The 26,288-nt window shown below is 40.1% G+C and overlaps 1 protein-coding gene across 2 annotated transcripts in view; it reads right to left on the bottom strand.

Annotated features, from left to right (window-relative positions):
- CNTNAP5 (contactin associated protein family member 5) overlaps nt 1-26,288 on the bottom strand; it is a 741,254-nt gene that overhangs the window by 228,737 nt on the left and 486,229 nt on the right. For both annotated transcript variants that reach the window (XM_081814618.1, XM_081814619.1), the window contains exon 12: nt 25,682-25,801. In XM_081814618.1, coding sequence (XP_081670744.1) covers nt 25,682-25,801 — 120 coding nt within the window. The remainder of the gene's footprint in view (nt 1-25,681; nt 25,802-26,288) is intronic.

The following is a 26,288-nucleotide window of genomic DNA, read 5'->3' as shown; positions in this document are numbered from 1 at the left end:
CACAATATTTTTTCTTCCAATCCGTGAGCATGGAACATTTTTCCATTTCTTTGTGTCTGCCTCAATTTCTTTCATGAGTATTTTATAGTTTTCTGAGTACAGATTCTTTGCCTCTTTGGTTAGATTTATTCCCAGGTATCTTATAGTTTTGGGTGCAATTGTAAATGGGATCGACTCCTTAATTTCTCTTTCTTCTGTCTTGTTGTTGGTGTATAGGAATGCCACTGATTTCTGTGCATTGATTTTATATCCTGCCACTTTACTGAATTCCTGTATGAGTTCTAGCAGTTTTGGGGTGGAGTTTTTTGGGTTTTCCACATAAAGTATCATATCATCTGCAAAGAGTGAGAGTTTGACTTCTTCTTTGCCGATTCAGATGCCTTTTATTTCTTTCTGTTCTCTGATTGCTGTGGCTAGGACTTCTAATACTATGTTGAATACCAGTGGTGATAGTGGACATCCCTGCCGTGTTCCTGATCTTAAGGGGAAAGCTCTCAGTTTTTCCCCATTGAGAATGATATTCACTGTGGGTTTTTCATAGATGGCTTTTATGATATTGGGGTATGCACCCTCTATCCCTATACTCTGAGGAGTTGTGATCAAGAAAGGATGCTGTACTTTGTTAAATGCTTTTTCTGCATCTATTGAGAGGATCATATGGTTCTTTTTCTTTCTTTTATTAATGTATTGTGTCACATTGATGGATTTGCGGATGTTGAACCAACTTTGCAGTCCAGGGATAAATCACACTTGGTGGTGGTGAATAATCCTTTAATGTACTGTTGTATCATATTGGCTAGTATTTTGGTGAGAATTTTTGCATCCCTGTTCATCAAGGATATTGGTCTATAATTCTCCTTTTTGATGGGGTCTTTGTCTGGTTTTGGGATCAAGGTAATGGTGGCCTCATAAAATGAGTTTGGTGGAAGTTTTCCTTCCATTTCTATTTTTTGGAACAGTTTCAGAAGAATAGGTATTAATTCTTCTTTAAATGTTTGGTAGAAATCCCCTGGAAGCCATCTGGCTGGACTTTGTTTGTTGGGAGATTTTTGATGACTGCTTCAATTTCCTTAGTGGTTATAGGTCTGTTCAGGTTTTCTATTTCTTCCTGGTTCAGTTTTGCTAGTTGATACGTCTCTAGGAATGCATCCATTTCTTCCAGATTATGTAATTTGCTGGCACAAAGTTGCTAATAATATGTTCTTATAATTGTTTGTATTTTTTGGTGTTGGTGGTGATCTCTCCTCTTTCATTCATGATTTTGTTGATTTGGGTCATTTCTCTTTTCTTTTTGATAAGTCTGGCCAGGAGTTTCTCCAGCTCCTTTAGGTGTAGGGTTAGGCTGTGTACTTGAGACCTTTCTTGTTTCTTGAGAAAGGCTTGTATTGCTATATACTTTCCTCTTAGGACTGCCTTTGCTGCATCCCAAAGATTTTGAACAGTTGTGTTTTCATTTTCATTGGTTTCCATGAATTTTTTTTTTAATTCTTCATTAATTTCCTGGTTGACTCATTCATTCTTTAGTAGGATGCTCTTTAGCTTCCATGTATTTGAGTTGTCTCTGAACTTCCTCTTGTGATTGAGTTCTAGTTTCAAAGCATTGTGGTCTGAAAATATGCAGGGAATGATTCCAATCTTTTGGTACCAGTTGAGACCTGATTTGTGACCTAGGATGTGATCTATTCTGGAGAATGTTCCATGGGCACTCAAGAAGAATGTATATTTTGTTGCTTTGGGATGGAATGTTTTGAATATATCTGTGAAGTCCATTTGGTCGAGTGTGTCATTTAAAGTCTTTATTTCCTTGTTGATCTTTTACTTAGATGATCTCTCCTTTTCAGTGAGGGAGGTGTTAAAGTCTCCCCACTATTATTGTATTGTTGTTGATGTGTCTCTTTGCTTTTGTTATTAATTGGCTTATATAATTAGCTGCTCCCATGTTAGGGGCATAGGTATTTACAATTGTTAGATCTTCTTGTTGAATAGATCCTTTAAGTATGATATAGTGTCCTTTCTCATCTCTTATTTGGTTTAAAATCTAATTTGTCTGATATAAGGATTGCCACCCAGCTTTCTTATGATGTCCATTATCATGATAAATGGTTTTCCACCCCCTCACTTTCAATCTGGGGGTGTCTTGGGTCTCAAATGAGCCTCTTGCAGACAGCATATCAATGGGTCTTGTTTTTTTTATCCAATCTGATAGCCTGTGTCTTTTGATTGGGGCACTTAGCCCATTTACATTCAGGGTAACTACTGAAAGATATGAATTTAGTGCCATTGTATTGCCTGTGAGGTGACTGTTACTGTTTATTGTCTCTGTTCCTTTCTGGTCTATGTTACTTTTAGGCTTTCTCTTTGCTTTGAGGACTCCCTTTGATATTTCTTGTAGGGCTGGTTTCGTGTTTGCAAATTCCTTTAGTTTTGTTTGTCCTGGAAGATTTTTATCTCTCCTTCTCTTTTCAATGAGAGCTTAGCTGGTATTCTTGGCTGCATATTTTTCTCATTTATTGCTCTGAATATATCATGCCAGTCCTTTCTGGCCTCCCAGGTCTCTGTGGATAGGCTTGTTGCCAATCTAATATTTCTACCATTGTAGGTTACAGATGTCTTGTCCCAAACTGCTTTCAGGATTTTGTCTTTGTCTCTGAGACTTGTAAGTTTTACTATTAGATGTCAGGGTGTGGACCTATTTTTATTGATTTTGAGGGGGCTTCTCTGTGCCTTCTGGATTTTGATGCCTGTTCCCTTCCCCAAATTAGGGAACTTCTCTGCTATAATTTGCTCCAATATACCTTCGGCCCCTCTCTCTCTTTCTTCTTCTCCTGGGATCCAATTATTCTAATGTTGTTTCGTCTTATGGTATCGCTTATCTCTCGAATTTTGCCCTCGTGATCCAGTAGTTGTTTATCTCTCGTTTTCTCAGCTTCTTTATTTTCCATCATTTGGTCTTCTATATCACTAATTCTCTCTTCTGCCTCATTTATCCTAGCAGTTAGAGCCTCCATTTTTTATTGCACCTCATTAATAGCCTTTTTGATTTCGACTTGGTTAGATTTTAGTTCTTTTATTTCTCCAGAAATGATTTCTCTAATATCTTCCATGCTTTTTCAAGCCCAGCTATTATCTTTAAAATCATCATTCTGAGCTCTAGTTCTCACATCTTACTAATGTCCGTATTGATTAGGTTCCTGGCAGTCGGTTCTCCTCTTGTTCATTTTTTTGAGGTGATTTTTTCCATCTTGTCATTTTGTGCAGAGAAGAACAGGCGAATGAGAGAACAAAATGCTAACAGGGTAACAACGACCCCAGAAAAATATACATTAAACAAATCAGAAGAGATCTGAAACTGGGGGAAAAGAAAAGGAAAGAAAGGAAAAAGAAAAAAAAAGAAAAAGAAAAAAGATAACGAACAAACAAACAAACAAAAAAAACAAAATATGATCAAATATGATCAGGCCTGTGCATAGATCAGTACCACCCACTAGATTTTGGGCATATTTTGGTCTTTTAGAAGAAAGTGCCTCCCAAATTTTTAAAGAAAGAAAAACTTATATATGTATAAAAATAAGGGTAAATACAATGAAGGGATGGAATATGACTGTAAAGATGAAAATTATAAAAGATTTTATAAAAGGGATTGATAAGAAGTTGGTTGAAAAAAGAAAGAAGAGGATTTAATAAAAAAAAGGGGGGGAGAATGTGATCAGGCAGGAGACTAGAATAAAGCCATAAACTATAGATTTAGGGTGTATTTTGGTCTGTTAGAAGAAAATGTATCCCAAAATTTTAAAGGGAGAACAACTTATATATATATACCAAAAATAAGGTTAACTACAATGAAGGGATAAAATATGACTTTAAAAATGAAAAATAAAAAAGATTTTTTTTAAATGTGATTGATAAGATGTTGGATAAAAAAGGGAAAAAGAAAAATTCAAAAAAAAAAAAGAAAGAAAGAGAAAGTTAAAAAAAAATTAACTTTGAGAGACTAAAGAATCATGGTAAAAAAGCTATGAATTCTATGTGCAGTATTCCCCTTGCACTGGAGTTCTGCTGTTCTCATTGACTGGTAAACTTGGTCTTGGTTGGATGTTCTTGCTGATCTTCTGGGGGAGGGTCCTGCCACAGTGGTTCTCAGATGTCTTTGACAGAGGTGTAATTTCCCTGCCCTTTCCGGGTCCAGGCTAAGTAATCTGCTCAGGTTTGTTCTTGAGAGCTTTTGTTCCCTGCAAGCTTTTCCTACAGCGTTGGAGGCCAAGAGTGAAAATGGCGTTCTCCCAATCTCTGCCCCAGAGGAGCTGAGAACTTGGGGCCCCATTCCTCAGTGAGCCCCCAGAGAAAAGCAGTCAATCACTCCCCTCTCCCCAGTCTCTGGCCGCACTCAGTGCTCACCCGGCCTGTGACCGAGCATTTCTATCTCTGGCAGAGGACCCCGTTTAGAGTCTCCAATCCCAGCAGATCCCTGTGGTGCCCTCCTGTGCTGCTCTTCCCGGGGGAGGAAGGGGAGTCTCCCCTGATCTGCCAGTTGTTGGGTCCCTGCTGGAAGAGCAGTGGCCCGACTGTGCTGCGGATCACAGTTTATGGCAACCCCAAGCTGAGAGCCCACTCTTTGGCTCTGTCTGGGCAGCTGGCTTTCCCACTCTGATACCTGGGAGCTCTGCCACACTCAGGCACCCCCAGTCTTTCTGTGACCCCGAGTGTCCTGAGACCACACTGTCCTAGCTAGTGTTCCACCTCCTGCTTAGCCACTGGAGCAATGTTCCTCAGTGGAGCAGACTTCCAAAATTTCCTATTTTGTGCTCCACTGCTCTATCACTTGCCAGTAGCAGCTGACGGAGGCCCCCTTCCCCCGCCATCTATCTTCCCGAATATCACCTCAGACTCACTTCTCTGCACATCCTACCTTCCAGAAAGTGGTCGCTTTTCTGTTCAGAGAGTTGCTGCTATTCTTTTCTTCGATCTCCTGTTGAGATCGTAGGTGTTCAGAATGGTTTGATCCCTATCTAGCTGAATTCCTGGGACCAGACAAAATTTAGGTCTCTTACTCCTCTGCCATCTTTCTCCTCACCCCTCCTTTTTTTATGGCAGTACTCTACTGTTTCAATTACTAGAACTTTGAGGAAATAGGGTGATGTTGTTTAGGGATGCCCAATGTACTGGCATGAGTGTGAATGAGCTCATGGCCCAGACCCTCACCAGTTATTTGCCACCATTTTACATAAAGGAGTTACAGGCCATGGGGCATCAAGGAGCATATGTGATAAAATTCTAAAGCATCATTTCACAGATGTAACAATGTATTTTATAGAGACTAGCAAAGAATTTCTCAGACTACCTTGTGAATTTAGGTTTGAAGTCTATCTTCCCATTAAAGCTACAAGCTCTCCCAGAATATGAAGTATATCATTCATTCTTATGTTCAAAATGTGCCCAGTTAGTGCTGTGCCAACCACAGGGATACCTCTCCAGAAGGATAATGCACTGCCTAACTCTCTATAATCTTGCCATTGTTTCGGGGAAGATTGTGTACAGAAGAATGAAAAATGTCTCAGGCTATTATAAGTATTCTTGAGATTAAAAGTAAGTGAGGCTAGGGGTGTCTGGTTGGCTCAGTATATCGGGCATCTGCTTTTGCCTCAGGTCATGATCCTGGAGTCCCAGGGATCAAGCCCCACTTTGGGCTCCCTGCTCAGCGGAGAGCCTGCTTTTCCCTCTGCTCCTCACCCCACTCATGTGCGCTCTCTCTCTCTTCCTCAAATAAATAAATAAAATTTAAAAAATAAATAAATAAGTGAGGTTGCCCAGGGATCTGGTGGGGGCAGGGTTGGGAATAGATGTTATAGGAGCTTGAGCAGCAGAGACTGCAATGTCTTCCTTGAGAATGGACAGGTCTACAGAAGTCTTTCATCCTGAGACCACCAGAGGATAGGCTGCCATCAAGCACTTTCTAGGACTTCAGGAAATCATTGTCAAGCGACGAGATTAGTTAATCACCACCATTTGTTTTCTTCCAGGTTCTTTCTTCTAGCATTTCCAAAGCAGCTCTTCTATGTGTGTGTAGTGATCCAAATGTAAAAGAAGTTTCAAGTTATAACACACACACACACATTCAATATGATCACCAACAGTATCAACAACAAGAGAAAAGAAAAAGAGGTTGCACAAAGTGCCAGCACAGTAGTAATGATAGGATGCTCTAAAACATTCTGTATCTTCATCTCTGTTTTGAAATTTTTTCCAGTCTTCACCCCAGAAAGACGTCTATGAACCCTCATCCTGGGTTTCTCCATGACCTGCTGGTTCCTCTTGCTCTCATTTCAGAAGCTATAAACTGTTTACATACAGAGCCACAATTTAATTTTCTTTCATGTTTTTTTCCTCTCATTTTATCTGATTGCTATTATTATAATGATGATCATTATTATTAATAATAATAGCAGTAATTATAGATGATGTAAGCTGTTCTATCTGTTACCATGGAAATCACCACTCAGAAGAAAGAACAAACAAAAGGAAAGTTAAAAAAGGAGAGAGAGACAAGAAATAATGCTGATTAATAAGACCTCATTCTACACACATATCTGTCTCTTTGTAGGGCCAAAAAATGTGCAATTTTTCTATCACAGTGCTTCAGAGGAAGGAAAGTCTACAGATTGTCAATACCCTGCTTAATTGAACTTAAATCACTGTGGGGAGCTGCTTATAGTCCTTTGAAAAGTGTGCCAATTCACTTATGCTCCTATTGTAATAAAGCAAGTCTATATTAAGGTCCCTGGGGTCACTTCTGGTACAGTTATCTATGTTGACAAAGTGAATTTTCTGTGCCAAGGGTAAAGACAGCCTAAATAATCCTCAAACCACTGCCTGTACCACTCATTTGCCATCTACACATGTACAGCCTAGTGACATCTCTTGTCATTTTGCATTGATAGTTATTTAATTTTTCATATGTTTGTACCTTATCTCTCCATTTAAATCACAGGCAATGACTGCTGAGTAAATATCAGCTTGGCAAGGGCTTCTCTGGTTAATGGAGGCAGATGCAAGGGAGAAAAGCGAGGGCACTGGGATTGGCAGTCTCGGTCGACACTACCAGCTCAGATTCCTGAACACTTGCAGAGACACTTCACCTCCTCAAGCCTCAGTCTTCTCATCTGTAAGCTGGATATAACCCACTGTGCAGTGATGATGTGATAACGAAATAAAACACACAGCAGGGAGCTGAACACAGAGCTTCGGTACCAAACAGAAAATCAAAGTCCACTGCTATCAACCCTCCTGATGAAGCCACTTGGGGAGCATTTGAAAGGATCATTTCATTATCAGAAACAGTTATGGGAACCTGTGCTGAGGGTGTCAATGCTATGTTCTCTTCAACCTACAAAAAGAAGAGGGACAATTGGTGTAAAGAAATTTCCAACTCTTTAAAAAGCTTCAAATTCCGTCAGGAGCTGTTTTCCTTCCCAGGTGGATCCATCAGCTGCCTGTGCAAGAATCCATCCATGCCACACTAAAACCACTGCAGACACGGCTGCTTTCAGTGTCTGGCCTTGTGCTGCTGGGGGGAGCACATTACCGGTTTATGGCCCCTGCTTGGGCCCCCGCTCACCATTCATTAGCTGGAGCACAGACACCACAGCGCAGGGGGCATTGGAGAGTGGGGCCGGCTCCTGGCCATTACCACTCCTCCACCTGCCTGCGCAGGCCACACTTTATGACTTCCAGACAACATACTTGACTGTGATTTATTCTCCTACTTCACTGGAGTCTTTACTTTTTATGTACCTTTTTTGGGGGGTTATTTTTCTCTTGCCTTGCTTTAAAATAGGCAGTATGATCACAGAGACCTGGGAAATCTGTTTTATGGTCGGGGGGTGGAGCGCTGTTCACCTGACTCCACACACATTGTGTCATAGATGATGATTTGTTATTCACTGGCTTAGTCAAGAAAAATGTATTAAATGTCTGGAGTGTGAAGAACATTATTTTAGGGACTGGGAAGTTAGGATGAAGGGTACAAGGGGACAAGGGTACGAGGTCCAGAATGCCTGGACCCTGAGCTCAAGGCTTTCACAGGTGGTTCTGGGAGAGAAGTTCACATGGAAGATAAGAGCCTGGCAGTGTGGGGCATAGGGGCAGGTGTGGACAAACCAGGTGTGCCCACCTTCTGGGCAAGGGAAAGAAGAAAGGGGCCTCCACACCAAAATCACCTGATGGGAAGAGGGCTATGGGGCTGGTGGACAGGCTTTGGTTGTTGTTAGATGTATTTATGAAGTCTTTAGTAGGAGTACCTTTGTAGCAGGTACTGTTTTGGTTCATTGTGAGGAAAAAGCTGGCCCTCACAAAGATCTAAATCCAGTCCTATGTCTAGTACTTACTAGCTGAGTGATGCTGAACATGCTCTTCAACCTCTCTGAACCTCCCTTTCTCAAAATACAAGCAAGAAGTGATCTCTACCTCACAATTCACCATGTGGATTCAATGAGATAAACATTGAGACAAGATAGCCCAGGATCTGGGACACAAGTACAGAATGATTAGTTTCCATCCCTTTGTTAAGAAGAGCTAAAGTAGCCAAGATTGAATTCAGGAGTCTGGAAGGACGAGAGCTGACTGCAAAGGTTTTCCCATAATCCTGAGAAGGGCTATCCAAGGGCAGCATTTACATCTCCTTTTACAAGGTCACAAAGGAAGACTTTAGTAAATCTCAGACTGTCTAGTACTAGATTTCAAGGATCTTATAATCTGGTGCTATAGGTGATTGACAAAAAGTAACTCAAAGAGGAGCATGAAATTATTCATCTTTCTTTCAGCAGACATCTCTACTCTGGAGCTCATCACAGTATGAATGATATTGCCAAAGCACCAGTGTCTTCTCCAGTGGGAAGCCTCTTCTAACTCCACCAGCATCCTGTTTTGGTCTTGCTCAAGAACCATAATAACAACTTTTTTATTCAAATCTCCCTGCTAAACTGTAAGCTCTACAAGGCAAAAGGCGATCTTGTAAATTTTGTATGTTGAACACTTGACCTGGAGTGGACATTTACTTACCATGGAACTAAACATCCAACGGACTGCCAGGATTTCACTGACTCTAGTGACAGCTCCTGAAATCAGCAGGAAAGTGATATAGGATCGGAAAGTATGTTTAGATATGTACTTGAAATTCTGCTCTGTAGCCCAGAATATCTATTGCAAGAGGAGCATATTGAAGAAAAAATTCAGGGGCGCCTGGGTGGCTCAATCGGTTGAGCGTCCAACTCTTGGTTTTGGCTGAGGTCATGATCTTGCCATCATGAGATCAAACCCTGCATCAGGCTCCACACTCAGTGGGGAGTCTAATTGGAATTCCCTCTCTCCCTCTCCTTCTCCCTCTGCCCTACCCCTCCCATGCTCACTCTCTCTTTCTCTCTCTCTCGCTCAAATAAATAAATATATCTAAAAGAAAGAAAAGGAATTCAAATAGCCATCAAAATGTTTCTGAATGAATAAAGCATAGTTAATTGGCAGAGTGAAATACTATGCACTCATAATAAAGACCACACAAGATCTTTCTAAATTGATTTATAATATGTTCCAGGAAGTACTGTTAAATGACAAGATCAAGGCATCAAGGTACAAAAGACTATGCTACATTTTGTACAAGAATAAAGAAGCAATTAAAATACACACAGGAATGATAAACCAATATAAATGATGACCTATGGGGTGACGGGGTGATAGACTCTGGGGAGGGTATGTGCTCTGGTAAGCACTGTGAATTGTGCAAGACTGTTGAATCTCAGATCTGTACCTCTGAAACAAATAATGCAATATATGTTAAGAAAAAAAAAAAAAGAAGAAGAAGAAGGTAGCAGGAGGGGAAGAATGAAGCGGGGGAAATCAGAGGGGTAGACGAACCATGAGAGACGATGGACTCTGAAAAACAAACTGAGGGTTCTAGAGGTGGGGAGAGGTTGTGTTAGCCTGGTGGTGAGTATTGAGGAGGGCACATTCTGCATGGAGCACTGGGTGTTATGCACAAACAATGAATCATGGAACACTACATCTAAAACTAATGATGTAATGTAGGGGATTAACATAAGAATAAAAAAAAATGATGACCTAGAGAATATGAGTAAGAAGAAGGTGAATGCAATATAGAGAGTAAGACATCTTTGGTCAGCCATCTTATAGATAATATAAATATAAAAGTATATATTATGTAAATATATAAATAGAAGTATATATAAAATATATATATTTAGTTTTTATAACATGTTAATATTTTGCAAAGTCATTAATTAAATATATAATTAAACGAAAAGGATAAAAAGAGACAAACCCTAAAATTGAATAATTTTCTAAAGATTTATTTATTTTAGAGAATGAGAGAGAGAGCCTGCATGAGTCGGGGGCGAGGCAGAAGGAGAGAATCCCAAGCAGTCTCCCCACTGAGTGCAGAGCTGGCCTGATGCAGGGCTTGATCTCAGGATCATGACCTGAGTCAAAACCAAGAGTTGGATGTTTAGCCAACTGAGCCACCCAAGCACCCCTTAAAATTGAATATTAAGCAACAAACAAAAAGCCTAACTGTATATTAAATAGATAAAAGAAACACCAGTAAGAAAATATAAATTCAAGTAACTTTTTAATTAAATATTCTGTCTAGCCATACACCCTTGGTAGAATATATTCTAAGAACTAAAATTAAAATTCAGTAAATGTTACACTTTACTCTGTTATTGGTAGTGATATGGCTGATGTGACTCTGAAACTATTTTGTGTATATTGCTAGGTAGAACAAATGAGTAAATATATTGGTATTGTTGAGACAAGTTCTTACTGTGAGAGAAGAGAGATATATATGGAAGTAGGAATGATGAGGGACACAGTTGCACACACACACACACACACACATTTTCAAGTTCTGTCCACTGAAATGGACTAGAAGTAATAAGCAAACCTAACACCTAGATCCTAATTTCCAAATACCATTTGCTACAAAAATGTGTCTTTTGCTTCTTTGGGAAACAGCAGAGTCTGGGTCTAAGCAAGGCAAGTTCAAGGTAACATCTGGTGCTAGAAAACAAGGAAGTACTCCAAGATTAATGGAGACAGGTAAGAAAGACATAGGAGCAGAATTAGTGGGACCAGGACTAGCTATATTTGGGGCAATTTGAACATCAAAAAACATAATGATAATAGTAACATTTTAAAATGAAATAATTTGAGTCTAGAGCAACACAAGAGAGGTTAGGCAGGGCAAGGAATAAAAAGCTTTTCTGAAAAAAACAAAAAAAAAGGAAAGCTCTTCTATAGAGAAGAATGCAAAATCACAGCAGAAAATATAGAAGGAATTATAGGATTAGTAAAATAACATTTTACAAATTCCAGTGTAATAGCATATGGGTCAGGGTCATTTCTGGACTGGGAGAAAATGAACGGGGACTGGATATTCACTCAGTGTCTGCATATAACCCCACAGATAATCCACTGATCATAAATCACCTTTACAATGCAGAGATCTGACAGAAGTGTTTTAGGCAGTGATGGGGCTGAACCTCCCCAGTGTGCCTCCTGGTGGCGTACACTGAAGAGGTCAAACATCACCCATGAGGTTTTCTACCAAAGTATTCCAACAATAAAGAAATTATCAGAAAAAAATCCAAAAAAATATGGCACATTTTGCTTAACAAGTCGCTGGTACTCTTCAAAAAAGTTAATGACGAAAACTATACAAAAGAGATGGGTTGGGGGAAAGGGTTTTCCAGTTAAAATAAGCTAAAAGGATATGACCATCAAATCCAACAGCTGGACACTCCTTGAATCCTGAATAGACATATCAAAACAAATGCTGCTATAAAAGACAATGTAGGGACAAGACAGACTATATATTGGAGAGTTCTGATTGAATTCATGTTTATGTTCTTATGCATGGTTTTGGTATCATGGTTATGTAGGATAATATCTTTGTTCTTAAAGATATGAGCAGAAAGTCTTTAGGTTTAAATTATCAATATGTCTACAACTTACTTTCAAAAAGTTCAGGAAAAAGAAAATAAGCATTTTATACCAGGAAGAAGGGAAGTGGGGGAGGGGGGAGAGAGAGGGAGAAAGAGATAAGGGTGGTACAAATGTGCAAATGTGGCAAAATTTTAACGTTTGGGGAAGCTAGGTGAAAGGTGTATGGGTGCTCATGTTAGTGTTCTTTCAACTTTTCTGTAAGTTTGAATATTTTAGAATAAAAACTTAAGTAGAAAAAGATAATGCTTTGCACAGTACTTCTCCTGTAGTAAGTGCTTGAAGCAATTCTACTATGCTCCAACAAATTCATGTGCATGTGCCCTATACCAACACACACATGGCTAAGAAGTAATTAGCCAAATAATTATCAAATTGCAAAAATTAGTTTCAAATTCAACCATTCACACACGGTAGCACATTCATTTTCAAGTGCATATTTATTAATACTATTGAATTAATTTTCAGGAGTGCTTTCAGTATATCAGGTGTTGTGCACTCGTAAAAGTTATTAGTTATTTGCATTGCTTCATTCCCAGAAACCAGAGTCAAGATTTCAGGGGCTATGGTGGTAAAAATAAATAATAATAACTATCATGTATTAGGTATGTAATACCAGGCATTTTTTTCTTATAGGTTGCATCAATTATCTCATATAAGCCTCATAACCACCTTAAAAATAAGTTCTATTACTCATTACAGAAGAGGAAACCAAGAAACAGGGAAGCTGAGTAACTCAACAACATCACCTGAATTGACAAAACTAAGAAGCACCAGTGCTTGGATTCAAACCAAGCCCAAACTCTTAATGACCATGCTACATTTGGTACATGGTTGTCTATTACGTGAATTGAAGGAGGGACCATGAGAATTGTGACAGGCAAAGAAGAAGAGAAAGGGATGAGAACTTGGTCTAAAGAAGTTGGTGAGGGAATGATATTCCAGAATAGGACCAGGAACAAGGCTTGAGGGCTGGACAGAATACTGAGCTGGCACTGTTAAATCCACGGGGAAATTGTCTCAACGGACAATCTAACCAGTCAACGCCTCTTACCAACTTCTCCTTGCAAATACATATAACATACTCAAACACTTGCATACTGAGAACACAGGGCTGATGGGTGCTCCCTTGACTTGAGTAATAGGAAAAAAGCTCCTAGAGAATGGCTCCCCTGATTCCCCTACTTCACAGAGAATGGAATCACAAGCTGCTAGCACATCTTGCCTCTTTTATTTTTTGGAATGTCTAGACTGACTTCGATTCATCATCTCTCCCTAGAATCCTGGGTTCAGAGGAAAAGTGAACAAGAGCAAGCAAGATTTCTGGGAAGCATGTTTACTCCTACTTGTTATTTCACTCTTCCAGACAAGATAATTGTCCACCCCGATGGTATCACTGCATCAGAATCACGGGTGAGCCAGGAGCCCTCAAATAAGACCAAGGGTCCTTTGACATCTGCTCATTGCATCCCCACATCCATGACTTTGCTGAGCTCAACAGGATTAATTTTTCCCTCTCTTTTTCCCTCTCTGCCCAGCCTTGGGACAACTATCTTTCAAGGTCAAACTTAAGTCCTACGTCTCCCACAAAGCCTTTCTTGATCACTCCTGTCTCTGAATTCCTTCAGAATCTAGGTCTTTCTATGACGATGGCATTTGCTGATGATGGCTTCTATTTCAGAAGCTCTTTGAGAATGCCACATATTGGATTGAGTGTATTAAGCACATTATTTATTTAATTTTATTTTATCTAAACATCAGCACATTGATGTAAGAGTAACTGATCATCCCTATTATACAGATGAGGAAATTGAGTCACTTAGAAGTTAATGTGCCTGGGATTCCATGGCTGTCAAATCTACAAGGTAATTGCATGACCTTAAATAGAATGACTTAGATAAAAGTGCTTTAAGAGCCAGAAGTTAAATATGAGATCCTTGGGCATAGAGGTTAGTGGTTTATAGTAGATTGTATAGCACTGAGCACAAGGCAGTATCAATAAATAGTGTTTGATCGGATTGTGTCCTGATCTCCACAGCACTAAAGGGAGGGTTTCGCCAGGTCTCTGCAATAAAAAATGTGCTGCGAAAGGTTCACCAGGAAAGCATCAGGATAGGCTCTGTGTTCAGGTCTTAAGAAGAACTGTTTTTTTAGTCACTGACCAGGCCCCTCTTGGAAGTGGGAGATGAATAAGGACAGGCAGTTGTTAAGAGTTAAGCACTATGCTAATCACCTTATGGAGATATTTCCCAAAGTCTGATATCTTTAGGTGCTTATTAAAAATGCTATTTCTGATCACTGTCCTAAACCTACTGAATAACCATTGTTGGGGATATCCTAGAAAATATAATTTTAAACATTTATCCCAGGTCATTCTTTGGGGAAATAAAAATTAAGAGCCTTTGTTTTATATAATTCTCATCTAATATTTGGAAAACTTTGAAGGGTGGGTATGATGATTCCCATTTTACAGATGAAGAAAGTGATAATCAGGGAGGTGAAATAGATAGTATAGAGACCTCATTCCATCAAGGTCACTTCCTTGGGGAAATTTCCACTGTGATATTGACCGATGGGTGAGGGCAGAACAGGCCAGAGGAATCCGGAGGAAGGGTCTGTTTGGACACATGGGTCTTTCTTTGCCTGTGTCACTTGTCCTAGGGACCCAGGGATAGGAATCACAGACCTAGCTCCAACTTCTGGCCAACATATATCAACTTGTAAGACCCAGGACAAGTGATTCAGCTTCTCAAGATTTCAGTGTCCTGCTCTATAAAACGGAAAGAATGGTACATTCTTCACATGATTACCAAGAAAACTGAATGATACTCTAAATGTAAAGTGCCTAGTGTGGTGCCTCATATCAGTAGATGCTCAGTTAAATGTTTGCTGTTTCTACTACAAAACCCAGCTCAGAGGGCAGCTTTTCAAGGACATCTTCTCTGACCACCATCCCCAGTGTCCTTGGGCCCCTTGATTCAACCACTGCCTTCCTTGTAATATTTCTGAACCATCTATGGCTTCTATTTTATTTTCTGCACCATGTGTAAATAATCTGTTTACAGTATCTGTCTCTCTCTTCCAACCATGAGTTCCTTGAGGACAAGGACAGACATTCATTTTGTAAACTTGTCACCTAACTCAGTCGGTTCTCAAAAGTTTATGTGAATGGCTTAATTTCTGAATGACCAACTGAATAACTGACTGACTGACTCAAAGAATGAATGAATAATGTATAAGTAACAGCACACATGAAAAATAAATGCAGGAGTAAATACATGAGAGAATTAATGAGTAAATAAATGAGAGATGAATAAAGAAATGCAAGAAATCAGTGAGTGCATTAGTAAAGTGTGTGTGTGTGTGTGTGTGAGTGAGTGAATAAGCAAATAAATGAATGAAAAGCACATTGCAGTCACCTCCTATCTTTTGTCCTGAGCCTTCTGTTCTCATCCACGTGGTTGGAGTCAACTGGCCGTGCAAAATGGGTCTGTGAAAGGAATTTCTCTAAGTGCCTGTTAAAATTCTTGGCAATTCAAAGGTGACAATGCTTTAATTTCAGGGTAATGCTACAGCTTTATGACTTAGTAGTTTTATTTAATGGCCCAATTTAGCAGGAGATTATGCCGTCTGCCACTAGCCCAGAGAGACCACTTTAATGCTCATGCATTCAACACAAGCAGATCTGCTCCCTAGCTTCGCATAAGAGACCAGCCTTCTGGAAGCACTATGAGGTCACCACGCCTTGGCTGATAGCATAAGATATCAAACAGGGAGAGAGATACTTCAAAAAAGTTTCCCTCCTCTGAGCTGTTGAATTGCCATTCTTCTTCAGCCTAAAACAGTCCTCTGGAAAACACTTAATTTATAGAAAGCAAATTGTCCCTCTGAAATATAAGCAACAATACCAGTATTATTCCAACTGATTAAACGGCTAGTGAGCCACAGCGCATATGTCACCCATGAGTGAGTCTCAAGCAGGAAACGGTGCTTGTGCTACCTAGGGACGGGGACACAGCTTGTGGGCTCCTCCCCAGGATGAGCTGAGCCTGCTGCCCAGAGACACAGTGGACATGTTTCCCAGGGAAGGGGAAAGAAGAGAAGGAGAAAGACCTATGGTTCCTACACTACCTGCTCTGTGTCAGTCACTCTCTGACATTCTTTAAATGTTAGCTCATTTAATTGTGTATATACCAATCACAAAAAGCTGTTATCATCACCCTTCATATACACAGAGAGGAACTGAGATACAAAGATTGAGGGCCTTGCCCATGGTCCCAGGACAATAATTATAATAGATATTAATTATAATAATTTGAAGGATGTAATAAGCACCAGGAATTGTTCTAAGACTTTTAATTAATGCAAATGAACTCACTTACCCTCACAACCATGCCCTTCAAAATTGTAAGCCATGATTAAGGAGCTTGGAATTTGCACAGGTAGAAGAAGGGCATGGGGGAAGTCACGGTTAGACCCATGTTTTCAAAAGATCCCTCTAGCTGTTGTATGAAATATGAATCAGAGTGGGTAAGGCTGAGGACTGGGTGTTGTTTTCTTTTTTCTTTTTTTTTTTTTTCCCATAAGGACAGGGGATTATAAACTCTGTGGACTTGGGGGACCATATCTTAATCATTTCTATATTCTTAGTGCCTCATCATTGCCTGGTCCAAGCAGACAAGCGATGCATACTGATTTAAAGTAAGAGAGGAAAGAGTGCTTCCTGGCCTTTAGGATCCTCTGGTAAGACACAGAACACACCAGACAAAGGAACGGCTTTAGGTTCTGATAGCTATAATTGGAATCCTGTTTCTGTAACTTATTAGCCTCATTAACATATTTGCAAAGTAAAAACAACTCCAGGTACCTCACAGTGATACGTCTTGAACTAACCCAGTACCCAGTAGATATCCAACACAACTGTATGCAGTCCATAATCAAATAACAAGTTTTTGGCAAACGTACTTTTGAAATGATGGCCATCTAATTTATGATGAAAGACAAGGTTTCAATTGTTCTTGTAGAAGACTTTGGCAGGGATGTTAATTCTTCCTTCTTGTGCTGTGTATGTCTGTGTGTGTGCGTGCATGCGTGTGTGTGTGAAGTGCAATGTTTGGGCTAGAAGCCAATGGGGGATTCCAATAGGAAGTAAAAGGGCAGAACTTTACTACAGATGTGCAAGACAGCAGCAACTGAATTCTACTTCTCCTAGTAAAATACAGCTGCAGAAAATTAATAACGTTCTAATAAACTCAGGGAGAGATAAATGTGCTATAAGTTGGTTCCATTCAATGTCATGGGTAACTCTTGTTTCCTATACACTGACAGACCCTTGTGCAGCCCATACACAAACTGTCAACTCGCAGACATTGCTCTAACTTTAACAGCAAGGCTGTTAGGCCTAACTGAATGGACACGTTTCTTTCTGTCAATAGTCTGGATGATAATCTATTACCTGCAATCACACAGCACAATTATGTGCAGGAATATTAGAGAAACTTCAATTGCAGCTTCTCTACCTACTCCATTATGCATGCTTTGATGAATTTTAATGAAAACAGAGCCTGCTGCCAAAGAAAGGAGAAACAGAGCATCATAATAATGAGAGTGATAAGATATGGAGACTTGTAAGGTGGTTTGCAAATGATTATGAGCTGTTTGAGAATGAAAAACAAGTTTTGCTTTAGAGATTTGATAAAACATTCCTTGTAAACTCCTTGCAATGCCTGATGATTGCTGTACAGGTCTAGATACAAGAAATTGGCATTGTATCCATCAAGAGAGAAAATAAATGCATTTTTGTTAGTGGTTCTAAACAATTTTACAAATCAATATGCAATTCTACTGTACAGAGGAAAAACAGCGTATGGCTGGGAAACATCTTTTAACATGTTGACAAGAAGCCCTGTTAATATTAAAAATGGCAAAATGGAAACTGCGTAAAATGAGCTTAAATGTCAAGTTCTAAGGAAAATGTCAGAATGCCCCACATTTCTAATTCTGCTTTATCAATACTAGAGGCTTCCCCTCACAAATTCTCCCTCCAGGCTCCTAGAACCTCAGAAATCTCATGGCACCTGCAGAAGGAGCACAGACTCTATTGCTGACAAAAGGAGACAGCTATCTTTTACAGCTAGGATGATCATACAGATATCATCTCTACTAGGGCAGCAGTGAGGGAGAATGAGTGCATGATTAATAATCACACCAAGGTGTTTGGTTACCCAATTTCATGACCATTTGCTTTTTGCGGCTGGGAAGTTTGCATATAAATTCTAATCCTCACATTAATCTCAAAGGCAGCCATTTTTAACATCTTTATTTCACTGATAAGGAAACCAAGATCCAGAAATGCTAAATGACTTGTCCAAGGTCACACAGCCGGAATGTGCCAGCACTAGAATCTGAATTCATTGTGAATCCAAAACATGTGCTATTCCCACTGGTCATTCCTGTGTTTGAAGAAAAGAAGGGATTTGAGGAAGACCATCAATGAGAAGTCTTAGAGGCTATGGGGAAAATGTGGGTACTTGCACTCTTGGATTTGTAGAAGACGTTGCATGTGGTAGAAATGATTCAAACCCAGTTAAATCAGACATTGGGAGGCAGTATCCACAGTACCAAACTGCTATTGATTTAATGGGACAGGACCTTAATCTAAGATAAATTAGCAAGATTAGGAAGAAAAAAGGGGAAAGGTAGAAATTAATCTTCAGTTTGGCTGGGATTTCTCAGAGTTCCATTTACCCTGAACTCATTGGAGCATGCATAAAGCAGATTCAGGATTCATCACACTCTGTCCCTCATTTTCCATCAAGGAGTTCAAAGATCCATGGGAACTCACAAGTAAACACTACTGGTTACAATGTAGTATGATTGATGTCATGTTGGAAATATACCGAAATGAGAGGAGAGCCAGAGTAGGAGCACTAAACTATTCCTAGTTGTCTAGAGAAAAAGAGCCAACAGGATGTGACTATAAATATCTACCCATATCTATATCTATCTAAGTCTATCATCTCTCTATCAATCAATCTATTGATCAATTGTAAGGAATTGGGTTACAAGATCATGATGGCTTTGTAAATCCAATGTCTCCAGGGTAAACCAGAAAGCAGGAGACCCAGAAAGAGTTGCAGTTGGAGTCTAAAGGCCATCTGCTGGCAGAATTTCTTTTTGCTTGTTAGAGGTCAGTCTCTTTTCTACCAAGGCCTTGAACTTATCAGATGAGGCCCATCCATGTTTTGGAGGGTAATCTGCTTTACTCACAGTTCACTGATTTAAAATGCTAATCTCACCTAAAACAAACACCCTCACTGAAATATTAATGATAATTGTTGACCAAATATCTGGGTATCATGGTCCAGCCAAGCTGAAACATAAAATTAACCACTGCACTGAGCAAAGCAGGAAACACCTGAGAAGACTCATTCTTTTACCTTTCAACACCAACTTCCTGCACAGATTTCTCAGGTTTTTACTAATTTCAACTACTTTCTGCGCCCTGGTCTTTCTCCATTCCTATCTTCTCCTTTATATTGATCCCAGTGCCTGGAACTCCCTTACTTCCTTATGGCATCTAACTCACTCTGCAAGCTCACCTTACATGAATTTTCTTCCAGTAACCTAATTCTGAGTCCTCCTGGATTTCTTGTTGTCTTGAATGCACTCCTCCCTACTTGCCCAATTGGATTGACATAGCCAAGGATGCCTACAGACTTCTCATCATTGGCTAAAATTATCCACATCCAGGACAGGAGATTTTTACAACCAGGTAGTGGCATGGGGCCCAGGTGTCCCTTTTATCAAAACATTATATTTTAATATGCCATAGTTTCCCTTAGTGGTCTCTGTGTCCCTCAATTATTCACCATCTGAGTGACTTACCAACTTTTAATTTGTTAGTTCTCTTTGTCTTTCATTCAATTTGTGTTTCTCACATTCATCTTTTTAAAAAAATATTTTATTTATTTATTTGAGAGAGAGAGATAGAGTGGGGGGAGGGTCAGAGGGAGAGGGAGAGAGAGAATATCAAGCAGACCCCACTCTAAGCTCAGAGCCCATTATGGAGCTCGATCCCATGACTCTGTGATCATGACCTGAGCTGAAATCAAGAGTTGGATATTCAACCAACTAAGACACTAAAGCACTCCTCTTGCATTCATCTTAATTTCACTCCCATTTAACCTGCAAAGGGAGTACTTTCTTCTTCAAGTTAGAATCTATTGAACAAATCCATGCTTCATATATTTGCATGCTTTGTGGATTTCACTGATAGCTCCTGCCTCACTACCATCATTGATCCTTGATGAATTCTAATCATTTGTTTCCCCAGACTTCTTTGCACAGTTCTTTAAACAAGCTAACCGATATTTTCCTTTTGCCCCCCACCAATGCACTCTCCATCTGTCTACTGCCTCCTCTGTGCCCAGGAAGGCTGATGAAAAACATCACATCAACAATTGTTCTTGCCTTCTGAAATCTAGCTGGGTTTGCTCGGTGGAGACGTAGGGAAGAGACTGGAAAGAACAAGGAGAGATGGAGCATTCCCCAAGCTCCTAGTTAGCTATTCCCACACAGGAGAGCATAGTTCTCTCAAGGCACAGCTTCTCCACACGCTGCCCTCCTTCCCACTCTGGCAACACTCCCTCCCTTCACCTTTATGGGCCTGATGGTGGGAAAAACCCCTCTGTTACTAGCTCTGCTCTTCCCCTTCCCATAATTTCCTTTTGTAGGCTCACACCTTTGTAAACAGTCCCTAATTTGAGCAAGCCCTTTGAGTGTCCCACTGTCCTGAAGATAACAGTGCTAAAGTCCTTGAATGATATGAGGATGGCATCTTCTGTCTGGTGCTCAGAAAGTGGTTCATCTTTCATTCAGGGACAGTCAACTAGTCTGCATGCTCAACAACTGTCTATCATAAAACATTCCTTCTTTTCCCTGGAATTGACTTAGTATATTTCTTTGCTGGGAAACTATAGTTCATATTATGGACTTTCAACAGCTTTTGCTTGCCCCTACTCAGGTAAATGTGATCCTTTTCTACTCATTCAGTTTGATGAATTTCTCAGTGTTCTAAAGTCGCAACTCATCTTGGTGAGTTTGGTGGCCCTCACAAATATACAGGTTCAGGGGACGCAGGAATGCTGTTCCTGACATTCATTTGTTCTTCCTGGAAATGCCCTGCTTTGCCTTCTTCTGGATAGCTCCTACTCCCCATCCAGATCTTAGAAACATGCATTATCTGCCTACCCAAAATACCTTCCACTGTACAGGAGGCTCGGTTAGGTGTCCCTCCAGTGGGCTCCCAGAACACTATACATACCCTGTCATGACCCTCATATTATAATTGCTGTTGTGTCTTCTCCATGATTAACCTGTGAAGGAGACTGAAATGATACCATTATGGGTAGAATTCTGTCCAAAAAATACATGGAAGTACTAACCCTTGACACCTGTGAGCATGACTTTTGTTGGCAATAGGTTCCTTGCAAATGTAATCAACTTGAGATGAGATTATACTCCATTAGGGTGGATCCTAATCCAATATGACTGATATCCTTATAAGAAGAGAAGAAACAGACGCATGAGAGGAGAAGGCTACATGGAAGCAGGATGACAATCTGGGGACGCAGTCACTGAAGCGCTGCTGCTAAGGCCTAGGAATGCCCAAAGGTCAGGCAAGCCAGCAGAAGCCAGAAGAGGCAAGGGAGGATTCCCCCCTATAGGGTTCAGAGGTAGTGTGGCCCCACAGCACCTTGATTTGGGACAGAATTCCAGCCTCCCGAACTGTGAGGCATACACTTCTGGGTATTTTTAAGCCACTCAATTGGTTGTAGCAGCCTGGAGAAACTGATGCAGACACTATTTTGTATCTGTTGCAGTCTTCACAGTGCCTGAAATGTGCAAACTTATATTGAGCTGAACGGAATTATAAATCTTATATAGAGATGTTAGAAGCAGGCCAACTGTGCATTCCTGCAGAAACTTATCTTCTTTTTTTTTTTTTTTAAGATTTTATTTATTTATTTGACAGAGAGAGAGCACAAGTAGGCAGAGCTGCAGGCAGAGGGAGAAGGAGAAGCAGGCTCCCCACTGAGCAGGGAGCCCAATGAGGGGCTTGATCCCAGGATCCCAGGATCATGACCTGAGCCAAAGGCAGACGCTTAACCGACTGAGCCACCCAGGTGCCCCAGAAACTTTTTATCTTCTTCATCCATAATTTCACTCAACACTCCACAGTGGGCCTTCCCTCTCTCCTACCTGCTAGTGCCCTGGTGAACCGACTTAGAACACAGGCACACTGTCAAAATGTGTAGAGGTTCAGATTCAGTCCACTTTATAAATAAGCCTAATCACCCCCCTTAGGTTACTCCCATAAATTGGCATACTGTCCCCATGCAGAGATCATCCTGCCTTCCAGTGAATGGGGCCATTGCTTTGTGAGTGTTTGGGAAGCTCATCTCCCCAAGATCACCCTCTGCTAGGTGAGATGCACAGACATAAATCTCCTGGGAGGGGTAAGGTGCCATCTGCAGTATAGGAATGGGAAGCTAACGTCCACCCAGGGCACATTGTGAAGAGAGATGCAGTTGTGATTAGAATTTACTGTTTTCCAATCTAAAACCTGCCCTTCACCCTTACGACATCTATTTGCAAGTATCTGTAGATTTCTTAGGAGAAACATCCCCTGTTCTGTCGAACCTCAAATGATCTCTCAGGGAATTCTAAATGAGGAAGGCCTGTGAGACCACCTCGCCCCACATCCTTATTTTAGGATCCCATATCTTATTTATGCGCAACTAGGCCAGGGACACTCAGCTGACTGGTGCAAGGTGCAGACAGAGAACCCAGGTCCCCTGCCTTCCGGTGCCATTTACACTCTCTGTGTGATTACCCCAATAATGCAGCTGAAAAGAGCAGAGAAGAGCAACTTTGTGTTTTCAGAAAAGGGGGTAAACACAGAACGAGTCTCCCTCCCACCCCACCCCACACTGTTCTGGTCCCTCTGTTCTGTTTGTCCATTCTCTCTCTCCCTCCTCCTTCCCTCTCTTCCCTGGGCCACTTCATTACACTTTCACTGGTGTCAAAAGTCATTCATATTTAAGAACATTTAACAATTATAAATAGAAAAACATGTGTTTGATTATCATTATATTGATGTATTAAAATGTGTGTCAGTTAAATGAGAATTATAGAATTTATCCTGTACTGAGGTTTGCTTTTATTTTTACAGTTCTTTTAGAAAAACAAAAACAAAAAGAAGGAAACCTATGTTTTGCAACTGCACATAACCAAAACAGCATATGTAAAAGAAATGCCCAGTCACACATAATCAAACCTGTGAACTCCAGGACAACTCCGAGGTCCCGATTCCTTCAGTATTACATCAGCAAAATAGCAACCTTTAAATACAAGTAAGCATTCCTCTTTAGCCATTCCTGGACAAAATATCATACATTAGCCCCAAGAGAAGTCTTTCCAAAGAGGCAGGGAACATCATGTAAATGAGACCTATGAATCAATTATACCCTCTGTGTCACTGTGCTTACATAATTTTGAAGAGTTTAATAATTTTAAGCCATATTTAATGTATATATTTTAATCTCAAAGTATATTTTAATGATATAAGGGCAAGTCTATGCTTATCTATTAAATTCATGATTTTAAAATATATATTTAAAAATATGTACATAGAAGAAACACACATATGCATTCACAGAAAAAAGAAATCCCAAGGAAATCCTAACAATAAAATAACAATGGCAATCTGTGGATTGTGGTTTAAAGGTGACTTTAACAATTTCTTCAGACCTTGCTTTTTTCGTTAAATTTTCTATAATTAATATTGACTTATTTTATAACAAAAATAAAATCAGTTTAAAGCAAAACATAAGCAATACAAAGTATCCAGTTAATGCTTGAGTGATATAAATTATTACTGCACCAGAAGGTTTTGTTTGCTTCCTGAGTCTTGACTATTAGTCCCAGTATTTATTACCTCGAGCAAGTCATGAAATTCTCATATTCTCTTTCCTTCTATGTAAGATAGAGATAAAAATATCTATCTCAGGTTTTTATTGTGAGGAGTGTAAGAAATGGTATTTGTAAACTCTCAGTTCAGCTCCCAAAGTGGGTAGGAGACAAGCAATCACACCTGATCTCTCATCAGCAGGCATTGGTCCCCTTGCCCTTATTCTGCAGCCAAATCACTTCCTCTGTTTTTTGGTAAAGGGTAAACCAGGGACAGTTTGCATCGGAATCACTTAGGGGACTCAGTAAAACGGCATTTACTGAAATCAATTTCTTAAGCTAGAAAGTCTGAATTTTTAACAAGAATCACTGGAGCTCCATGTGTTAATCACATTTTGAAAATAATCAAGATCCACGGAGAAAACTAGTTCTTCACCTATAGGTTAATGCTATACGTTACCATAACGTAGAAAAGAAAACAGTGTCACAATTTCTAATTGTGTTATAGGGAAGTTGAGAAGCAGCCAGCATATATGCAGTTTGGAGAGATGAAGTTTTAAGGAAATGCAGTGAAATGCATCTAATTCTGTGTAACTAACATCTTCTGCAGAAGAAGTGTGGTTGTTTGTATCCGGTTGAACAAATGGCTAAGTGCCCATAATCACCAGTTTTGCAATGGTTTGCTTGCATTTCTACTTCTGATAGTACATGACATTTTTCCTGATATTATTGCCTCACAAATGAGAGTGGCTGTGTCTTATTTTTCTGCATATCCTCAGTGCCCAGGCCAGCCTGTGGCTACAGACAGAGCTCGGTGAATGTGCTTGCCTTGTTGCAGGGAAGCCTGAAACCTGAGTACTCAATGAGCCCTAATACCCTCCTACTTTTCTGCTTTATTACAAGATTCTGTTGTCATTTCCAAAGGCCAGAGCTTGAAACAAACACACACAAATGTGTATGTGTCAATTAATGACACTCACAATGGAGAGGGTACTTGCATTGCTGTATTTTTAAGGAACTATTACATCAGGTTTTGGCTTTGAGGAATTATTTTTCAGAATAACTTAGTGGTCGTATATTGTTTTTAAATCTGTGCAATAATTAATTCTTACTATGACTTTCTGCACTTAGAAAGGAGTGGCCAGGAAAATGCAAATAGCTCACTTTTCTTATTAAGCATCTATTGGATAAGTAGCCTGGCCAATTCCTCCAATACTCATGATTGTGTCTCATCTTCAACTCTGGGAGGAAGGAACTACTTTTCCCATTTCACTGATGAACAACTGAAGCTCAGAAAGCATATGGGATTCACACCTTTCCCGGGGCCAGACATGAATCACACTTTCCCACTTCCTGAGTCAGGGTTCCCTATTGATTTTGAGTTTTGTTTTTTGTTTGTTTAGTTGTTTTTCTTTTCTTTCTGCTTTTAAGTTTTAAGAGAGAAAATGTCCTGGCCAAGCTCTAAAGAAAATGCTTCAGAGTTAATTCTTGGTTCAGCAGAATGTGATCAAGACCATTAAGTCTTCCTCTCTAATGAAGATAACCCAGCTGCCAATTTCTATTATTTACTTAAATAACATCCCCCCTACACAGAAGTTGGTTCTTTAAATTTTTATTTACACATATCCCCTTCCAGTGGTCTTCTTTTGCTGTGTACCATCACATAGCTAGGTTAAGAGTGAGTAGGGATTCTGATCCTTACCTGTGATGTTGCAATACACTTGGAGGGGTCCCAGTGGCCCGCTGCCATCAGAGTCAATGTAGAAGAAACCAGCTGTGTTCCCTTGGTGCCTGTACACCTCGCAGGATTGCTCGTAGAGGGCTAGAAAGACACAAAGACAGCAGAGATGAAGGTTTGCTTGGTTTTGCATGTCACTTTAGAGAGATCAGTAACTCCTACTAATATTACTTTCATTGTTGATTCCTTCCCCTTCTAGAGCCTTGATTTCCCACTTCCCCCACCCAGGTCTTCGCAATCCAGTGTCCCAATACTTGATGGAGTTGCACCCCCATTCATCCTGGCATCCATTCTTCTGAACCACTGAGTTTACTTCCCCCCCAAAATCTCCCCTTCCCTCAATTGTGGCCCTTCTCTGTGCTGATGTATGAGCCCCTATTCTGTGCCCACACAGTGTACTGAGCTAGGATCATCATATGCTGTTCTGTCCCAACAGTGGTCACAGAAGCTGTAAGAGCAGCAGCCCTGTGCTGTGTGAGGCTGTGTTCCAGCACCTGGCACAATGCCACATTCAGAGCAGTTCAAAAATGTTTGATTAATGAATGAAAAACTGAATGAATATATATGGTCA

Source organism: Leptonychotes weddellii, chromosome 3, assembly GCF_054177405.1.
Source record: "Leptonychotes weddellii isolate Sample4059 chromosome 3, ASM5417740v2, whole genome shotgun sequence".
NCBI classification, from domain to species: Eukaryota; Metazoa; Chordata; class Mammalia; order Carnivora; family Phocidae; genus Leptonychotes; species Leptonychotes weddellii.
This window is presented reverse-complemented; position numbering and strand designations above follow the sequence as displayed.